Source organism: Myodes glareolus, chromosome 12 (assembly GCF_982192425.1).
Source record: "Myodes glareolus chromosome 12, mMyoGla1.1, whole genome shotgun sequence".
In the NCBI taxonomy this organism is placed as follows: domain Eukaryota; kingdom Metazoa; phylum Chordata; class Mammalia; order Rodentia; family Cricetidae; genus Myodes; species Myodes glareolus.
This window is the reverse complement of record NC_142037.1, coordinates 11,506,057-11,515,456: the sequence shown is the minus strand read 5'-3', so window position 1 is coordinate 11,515,456 and position 9,400 is coordinate 11,506,057. Positions and strand designations below refer to the sequence as shown.

At 41.6% G+C, this 9,400-nt stretch overlaps 1 protein-coding gene across 2 annotated transcripts; it reads left to right on the top strand.

Annotated features, from left to right (window-relative positions):
- Positions 1–755: 755 nt before the first annotated feature.
- Positions 756–8,808, top strand: LOC148120107 (sperm motility kinase X-like). Of its 2 annotated transcripts, none has more exons than XM_087895869.1 (5): positions 756–869; positions 5,010–7,370; positions 7,523–7,562; positions 8,169–8,252; positions 8,340–8,808. In XM_087895869.1, the coding sequence occupies exon 2, from the start codon at positions 5,021–5,023 to the stop codon at positions 6,821–6,823; it is 1,803 nt and encodes a 600-aa protein (XP_087751995.1). In that variant the 5' UTR covers positions 756–869; positions 5,010–5,020; the 3' UTR covers positions 6,824–7,370; positions 7,523–7,562; positions 8,169–8,252; positions 8,340–8,808. The 2 variants fall into 2 exon arrangements, with proteins under 2 accessions (XP_087751995.1, XP_087751996.1); XM_087895870.1 differs by having other exon boundaries at positions 7,736–8,252.
- The last annotated feature ends 592 nt before the right edge of the window (positions 8,809–9,400 follow it).

The window sequence follows — 9,400 nt, the reverse complement described above, 5'->3', positions numbered from 1 at the left end:
GTGGTTGGAAGGGTTGATATGTCTCACAGAGACCTGAATTACAGCACTCACTTAAAGGCCCCCAAAGTGAAGACTATGTTTTCCTGACATAAAGGTTTAAATTGTATCATTAGGAGAAAAAAAAAAAACACTAGCCTATTAAGATTCCAAACATATGACATTCTGAGAAAGACTAACCACAGAGACTAAAAGAGAGTGGTAACTATAAAGGGGATGTAGAAAAATTTGCATGCACTCAAGACATTATCTGGGATTTTTAAGAGATTTTTCATTGTAGACTATCATTTCTTTGAAGACAGGAATTCCTGGGGGTCCTGTTGATGTTGCATATATGGGTGTTCACAAGAAAACACTGTACAAATACAGCCTTTCACCATGGAAAGACAAGAAAAAGACTAAACACAAATCGCAGCTTTAGAAACCAAGTCCATTTTCATAACCGAAAGGCAATCCTCGAAAGGAAGAAGTGTCAGGGTGATGCTGACTAGTTAGGATGTCCCTACACAAAACACAAAGAAACAAAGCCTTCTGCTCTACTGCTGTTCTCAAAGGACCCCACGTGCAGTCAAAGTGTGTTTCCAAGCATTCTAGTGCAGACACGAGTCACACGATTTCAACCTGACCAATGAAAGAGTCCCAATTATCTATCCAATCTGATTGGCTCAGTCCTGTACATGTGACCAATCAGGTCAGAGATCAGGATGCACAGCACGATTTGCGCATGGCTAAGAGACAGTTGGTGCTAGTCCTGGAAGGTTGAAGGCCGAGCTTTCACTTCGAGGACACCAGTGGCAGAGGCAGTACCTACACAGTGTGTTTGAAGCTGCGAATTTGGAGGAGGCGCTTCTGATCTATTCAAACAACACCTGGTACTGCTTGATTGACTGTTGTCTTCCAAGCCGTTTTTGTCTTAATGGGACCCATATTATTCTCTCCCCTCCCCCCTTTCTCTCTTTCTCTCTTTCCCTCCCTCCCTCCCTCCCTCCCTCCCTCCCTCCGCCCCTCTCCTAAAAACAACTTTGGAGTGGGGATTTGGACACCAGCCCTTATTCCTACTGGTTGACGATTGAGGATCCCAAGCCTGGATTCCGAGCTACCTAGGACTCTGTTCATCCCTCTTTTGTCTAAAGAGTCTGTGCCAGCTAATATACCCATGTCCCCAGATCGTGGACTTCCCCAGGTTGACCGTAGTTCTCTTCTGTGTCTTCAGTGACATGTTTTAGGCTACCTCAAAATTTACATTTTGTGCAAGGCATATCAAAAATAGCAAACTCATCTGCATTTTCAACTGATTTCTGGAAATTGATTAAATTTGTTTATTGGAGCTATAGTCATTGTAAACTGTATCTTCTTCAAATGTTTCTTTGTTACCTTTTCATGTTACATTTGTCCTTCTGTTCTTCAGTAACGAACTGAGCTTGAACATGAACACAGCCATTTTCATGTGCTGTTGAATTTGCGGAAATATTTCAAGTATTTGTAATATGGATTTTCATGTCTAAGTACATAGACTGCCTATTTATAGTTTCTTTTGATTTTATGTTTAGATTATTTTCCTCTATTTACTTACTTATCTACAAGTGGATTACAACACACACTTATGAAAACCCAAAGTAAATTTGTGGGTGAAAGTCAGGGTATTATTTCCAACATGTGGGATCAAGGGAGAAAAGCTCAGATCACCAGGTCTTGTAGTAGGCTCCTGTAGGCTATGTAGAACATGTTGGAAAGTGTCTCTTTCTTCCTCCTTATTGAATACTTAGACAAATATTAGTGTTAATTCTTTTTGAAAGACAGGTAGAATCCATACATGAAAGCATTCATACCCAGTTTTTCATTTTCTTGACATGTTGTCATTGAAAGTCTTCTGTGCAATGTATTTTGATTGTTTTCCCCTTCCCAATTTTCTTCAACACTCTCCTATCTTCCCATACCATCTAGAGTTATGGTCTTACACACTTTCTATTATTAAAAAAGAAAAGAAAAATTTAAATAAGGAATTAAGACCTATAAAATGCCCCCAGTAAAGGACATGAGCACAATAGCCTGCCACATTTCAATAGAGTCCATTTTGTGCTTGACCACAATTCCAGTACATGTATCCAACCAAGAGGAGTGGTTAAGTTACCCAGTGAGAATCCATTGGAGGAAACTGTATATTTTTTCCCATTAGGAAACAAATGCTGATGTTTTCCTGTTTGGGGATGGAACCCTGTTTTTACTTCCCATTTTCAATGCCAGAGCCCCCATCTGACTTGAACCTTTGTATGCTTGTGTGCATTGCTGCGGTCTCTTTCAGTTCATGTGTTCATCCATTTCCTTGTTTTCTTGGAATCTTCTGCTACATCTGGCGCTGAGTATCTTTCTGCCTCCTCTTCTGACTACCTCAGCTCCCTGATACTTGAGGGAAGGTTTTCACAAAGCTTTCCAATTGGGTCTGAGTATTACGAGACTTTACAGTCCCTCTGCATTGCTGTAAGACTCAGGGTTAGATACATCTCTCACTAGAAAGGGCTTCGCCTCTGTGCGCTGTTTGAGACATTGATCACTTTGTGTAGCAGTATGTCAACAAAACTCATTTTGTTCACTCTGTTTCTGTAGCAAAATAACAGTAGCAGGTTTTCCTGTAGCCTAAGACCTTTCCACTCAGTTCTCTGCCCACATGAGCAGTGTCGGTAATGGTGTCCATTTCCTGGAGATGCCTTAAAGGCAGTCAAAAAGTGACTACTTACTGCCATTGGACTTACTCCAATATTGCTTCAGTTCATTGTGCTAATGGGTCACCATTGTCCTAGGGTTTGTAGCTGAATGATGTTGAGTATTATCTTTTTCTGCAGTAGAATGCAGAATACATTTCTGTATCATGATTGTCAGTCAGCAGGGCTGAGTCTTCTAGCAGTTGAAGCACCAGTCAACAACTCCATGTTGCCTGGTGTACATGAGTGTTGTATTCGGCAATACGGCATAACAATAGCGCTATATCATAGCAATAGACTTGGCAGTAGAGGAGAGCATTGTGGTTTTCATGGGATCGATTTTCTGGTATGAAAAAGAATCCAATTATGTCAATGTACTTAAGTGATTTTCTTGTGACTTTTTTCAAAGAATATTGAACTATCATGCGTATTACTAATCTGCACAAGATTTTATACACTAACTTTTAATTTCTGAGAGATTATACATGTTTAGAATTTTGCTATTTCCTCCAATTTCACAATTCATGGGAGCATAGGTTTTCAAAATACTTCCAAATGAAGGATCAGAGTACCAGGATAGTCAGGGACACCATGGATACCCAGCCTATAAAATCCATTGACTGGTACTCATAGTGGCTCAATGAGATTGAGGGAGCCTGCAGAATGGGGGTCTTACCTAGATCCTGTGCATATGTTATTTCCCATATCCTTGATATTATGTGGGATTCATAACAGTGGGAAATGTGGTCGCTAACTCTTCAGCCTACTTATGATGCCTTTTCCTACTTCTAGGCTTTGAGTTCAGCTTTGATATGATAGCATGTGCACAGTTTTAAAGAAGCATATTTGCTGTGTTTCACTGATGTCCCTGGGAGACCTGCCTGCCCTTTCCTGAGGGGAGATGGAGGGAGGGTAAAACTGGGGGAATAGGCAGAAGGACATGGAGCAGCGGAGAACATGAAAAGTCAAGTCAGGGTAGAACATATGAGAGAAGAATTAAAAATTCATCTTACTGTTACAAAATAGATAATAGTACGAGGAAACTTGAGGAATTGGAATGAGAAATGTGTTGACATTATCAACTCCTAAGTAGGCTTTTTGTTATATTTCTACATAGAGAATACAGAAACCTTGGGACATAGGCTTCATTCTTATGGGATCAGGAAACATCACATTTGTTACACCTGCCCTCAAAGTAACATTGCTAGATCTTTACAAAGGAGAAGAATATAAAAAAGTAAATTGAATGATCATGTATAAAACCTTCAAAATTATTGAAAAAATAAAAAAATTAAAAATTCAAAACCAGTTGTAAATGTACAAACAATTTAAAAGGTATGATTGATACCATAGATTTCTGAAAAAAAAATTTGATCAGTTGAGTTTTCAGGAAAGCAAGTGACTAACACAGAATGATGTCTCACATTATTTAAAGACCATTTTTCATAATGGTGCCCACAAGAGTGATATCACTATATTCACCACACTGTCTCAGAGGAAAATATACAATTTGGGGACAGGAAAAATGGGTAAATTTGATGGCATAGTCTGCTAAAGGATTACATTAGTATCTGGTAATGTAAAATGTTTTTCTTAGAAATGACATTTCTTCAGCATAGGAAAGCATCTGTAAATTGTGCATCATAACTTTTCCTATTCCCTCTGATTTTGTTATTTCTGCAGGAATGACGAATCTCCTTTGCTATTTGTATTATGTACATACACTAAGAGTTTTTCCAAAGTTTTTGTAATTCTATGATTTCCATTGACTAGGTTATTAAGAACTTAATAATGAATACATACTCAAAATTTCAACTAAAAACTTATTCAAAAATGGTTCGGTTTACATAGAATTTTAAATTCATTTTATCTTCAGATATGTTTACAGAGTAAATAGAGTATAATCTCTATGCCAAAATAAAACCCTTCTTAGTTGTCAAAAACTGTCTTCCAAATGATTTTTTAGAAGTAGCAATATTTACTGTAACAAGACCGAAGCTTGACTATAAATTTAAACTGACTTTTCTCCTCTTTGATCATTTTTGGTAAGGTTATATCTGTTTTACTTTTTCTTTTCAATAATAAAGCATTTATGTCATTGCAATGCTCAATCTGGTCTATTTCCTTAGATTCAGTTCTCATCTTCAGTATGTTTTCCGGGATTTCTTGAGAGTTTGGTTTGTTCTTATTTTCTGTGACCCAGAAGATCACTGTAAGGTTGTTCGCTCTGTCACACTTGTCCATGAAGAAACAGAAAGCTAAAAACTTTACCCCTTGACTTACTTCTCATTGCTTTTATTCTGATTTTTTCAGTTGACGTTGGCATGGAAATTATCAATAACTTTTCAAGCAAGATTAGAGAGGAGGAGGCCATGCAGCTGGCCCTGAATGTCAGCGCCTATGAAGAGGAGACCATTACAGATCACTACGTCATGCTCAATACCCTCGGCAAAGGGGCCTTTGGTGAGGTCAAGCTCGCTTGCCACCTCCTCACAAATATGAAAGTCGCAGTTAAAATCCTTGCGAATGGTGAGGGGAGTGACTTTAATATTAGGAAAGAACTCAACATCATGAAAGAGCTGGACCACCCGTACATAATAAAGCTCTTCCACATCATCGACAGCAGAGACCACACCTATATGGTGTTGGAGTTTGCTGCTCACGGTGATCTAGTCACACACATTGAGCGGGGTGGCCCTCTTCAGCACAAACAGGCCCAACACATCTTCTGCCAGATGGCGTGTGCAGTGCACTACTGCCACGATAATGGCATTGCCCACAGGGACATCAAGCTAGATAACATCCTGCTTGATGGCAAAGGAAACATCAAACTGTGTGACTTTGGCCTGGCCATCAGAGTCAGCCCTGGGCAGAAGTGCAAGGGATTCTGTGGCACTGTTGAATATGGTGCTCCAGAGCTATTTGGTGACACGGAGTATGATGCAAGGGCAGCTGACATCTGGAGCATGGCAGTGGTTTTATATGTAATGGTGACAGCGAGCTTCCCATTCAAAGCAAAGACCTATCCAGACATGAAGGAGCTGATGCTGGATCCCATCTACTACATTCCTTACACACTCTGTCAAAACGTTTTGCTTGTGCACCTCATTGTGCACTTGTTCACTGTGAAGCCTGAGCAGAGGCCCACGATTTGTGACATTAGGCAGCACCAGTGGATCAAAGAGAGGGAAGAATTTTGGAAACTCCCATCATCTTCAGAGTCGTTCTGTAACAAACCAAATCCCATCATTGTGGGGGAGATGTGGGAAATGGGCTACTTCCCCAAGGCTATTAGTGATAGTCTACGTGAGAAAAAATTCAATAACATCATGGCCACGTACCTAATTTTAAACCATGAGTTACCCCAGGACCACACTAAATCTGTCACTAATTCCTTACAGGCCTGTGTGGCTCTGTCATCAGCAGATCCTCTCATGTCCCTTCCCCTTAAGAGGAGAGTGAGTGAGCCTGCCATTCCCACCTTCGCCTTGCTGGCTGAACATCAGGGGCAGGATGAGAAGTGTTCACACAAGCAGGGGAGCAGAAGCCTGAGCATGCCTGCCACCTTGTGCTGCCTCCTGAAGGAGGACAACCCTCCCCAACCAGTACCCATGTGTGCTCCTGAGGTTACTCCTCTCATGAGTAAAAGTTTGGCAGTAGGTAGCATGGTTTGCAATGAGTGGTCCTCAAGATGCCCATTCTCTGAGTGCATTTCTTCTGCACAGTATTTGCCCTGTGAGAAACCCCAGGAAGTGAATACCCTGAAGAATAGCTCAGATGTTCAGAGTACACCCTCTGTAAGGAAGGAAAGGGAGACACCTCAGGGTATGAGCATCATTGAAACCCTTGGAACTCAGAGATCTTCCCTTCAGACCACATCCAAGAACAACTTAAAAGGTGTCCTTCCTGGAGATGTAAGTGCAGCCTCAGCCAGTACTCTGTCCAAAGGCTGGAAGAGGGTTAAGAAGAGAATTGGGAATTGTGTAAGATTTCTCTGCTGCTGTTTGCCGCTGTCAAGAAAAAGCCATGTATCTCAGAAAGAAGTGGCACCACTGGAAGGAGAGAGCAGTGCAGGTGCACACACACAGCTAAATGGTGTGCCCAAGATGCACGTCAGTGTTTATTAATCTATATGTTTTCTAAGGTCCTTTGTGACCATCACATGATAGTTAGTGTAGGAAAATTAGGAACTCTTATTTCAAAAGCAACTCTACCACCACCTTTACCCCAAATTGTTTAAGCTAAAGTAGACAGTAGTGGTTGAAAAGTAGAGGCTGTCGAGGCAGCCAAAAGTAGTGTTGGATAAAGGAAGAAAGAATTATAGATCATCAAAGGCTTTGAAGGAAGAAAACTAAAAAGACCAGGAAAGAGTATGAGAAGAGCCACCGGAAAACAGATGATCCAGAAGGATATTAGAGTCAAGACTCTGAAGTATATATTTCAAAGTTCTTCAGACTGTGCCTTCCATATGTCATTATCATACTACATATCAAATCAATGAAGAGGATGAGACACCGGGTTAGCAGTTTTCTTCACTGAGATAGACAAATTGGGAGCCATGCAGGAAATCCCGATGACAGAGTGTCATGTACTCCAACAGAGAAGTCCAGCACAGGGGGTGGTAAGCCTCTACCTACCACAGGCTTTTCCACAGACAACCACAGATAACAGGAGGTATGTACAATGGCTGACCTTCAATAGCTTCCTTCTCAGAGTGCAGCCCTGTGCCACATTCCCCCAAGGATACCCTTGAATTAGAAGCCCCAATGTGCCAGTCTTTCATGACATACAACATCAATACTCATTCATCTGTCTTTCCCTTCAAGGTCAAGTCCACCGGAGATGTTTTTTCCACACTGGACAGAGGTGAATCTCCTCCTCCCTGTCTCTCCCCTCCTTTTGATGTGTTGGCAGGGTGCCTGTATCCACTTCCCTCTTTTCACTGGAGACACTCCCACTGCATGCTGCTTCAGTCTAGCTGCTGGTGAAGGGCTCCTTACTGTGGGGTGCTTGTTAGAAGCACGTTTGTCTCCTAACAGGAAAGTGACAGCAAGCAAGAAGGAAATGGGTAAGACTATAGAAGATATCCTGGAATGTTGCTCCAGTTTGCAAGGTGAATCTTGCTTGATTTTCCTGGTGTAAAGTGGACAAATTACTTAGTCTGAAGTCTTCAAACAACTTTTTAATTAGATTCCACATCAGGGGTCAAAGGGTCAAATCTAGACAGAATCCTGTGACTACAGATTAGAAGCATTCAGCTAGAATCCTCTTGTGAAAGCTACATTGGAGTTGTCATGAACACTCTCCATACAGAACCAATGATGTAGCAAAGAGTGGCCACTCAGAAGGGACTGAATGCCAGGGTTTATCTGTGGGTCTTATGGCTGAAGGCAGCACTGAGCCTACTAATTTTCATCTCGTTGTATTGGAGAGGTATCTGTCATTTGATTTATCCTTGATACTGATCCACAGAAAGATAAGCATGAGGCTGCCAAAGACAACCTTTTTCAACTCCAAGGAACATGGTCATTAAACTCATGATGCAGAGGAACAAAGGTAAGGGGACACACAACAGAGTCATGGATTCAGAGTGATCTTGATATAAATTGTGGCAAGTAGCTCAACTTTCCCCTCTGCCCCTAGCTACCGGGTGAAAATCATCTGACACCTGTATGGAAAAACAATCACTGCAACTGGCAAGATGCTTAGTCTGTACTGGGTTGAAGAACCATGAGAATGAGAGTGCACACAGCCTTGCAAGGACAACCAGACTAGAGTGGCAGGCCTTCTTGCTTATGTGTCCATACCTGCTCTGCATCCGTGGGTGATTACTAAGGCAAGTATCATTTGTGATATACTTTACTGAATGCAGTGCCTGGGAAAGGGAAACTTGAATGCTGTAGCCAGGTCAGTGAAACCCAGGAGATACAATCAATGACAATCATGGACTCCAGACTCACATGACAGACTCTAAAAAGGCAAATCTCAGTATGATCACTTGTGATGTTTATTTTGACAATTGCTTTGGGTCTAATGATGACTTTCCATGATACTAAAGCAAGTTGCTATCTTTACCTTTGACCTGAAAGAAAAGAAGTCAGCTGAGTTTCAGACCCCCACATCCATTACTTCCCTTCTTTACTGCCTCTCTGTTGGATGGAGCAAGGGCAGGGTCCATGATTACCAGCTACTTGAAGGAGGAACTTCACACTCTTCTTCCCAAAGCTGTCCACAGGTGTCCTCCTCACAGAGCACAAAGCTGAGTCCTTAGATGCTCTTCTGGACATAAGATATTTGTTTGGCACAATGCTTAAAGTACACCCACTGGACGCTTGACCCAGCCATGATGAATAGTCTGGTAAAGGTGGGTCCCATGGAGTTCCAGAAGTCAACTTTGGTTCTTATTGGTTCCCCTTTCTCTCCTCTTATCTGCAGGTTCTTTGGGACACGATCTTTTGTGGAAGCTCATTTTCACCAAGTATGTATCCTGTCTAATGTTGACAAGAGGAAGTGAGATGAGGTGCAGGAAGCAGAGTGCCTATGCTTAGACATGTTGGTGGGAAAATGCTTTTCTTCCTTTGTTCCCAGAGCCTGATGTCTGAAAGTTGCAGGGCTGCCATGAGAAATTATACTCTGCCTTCTGATGTCCCTGATGAAACCCTAATAATGTTTGCCAAGGGAAGGTCACCTTGGATAACAATGAG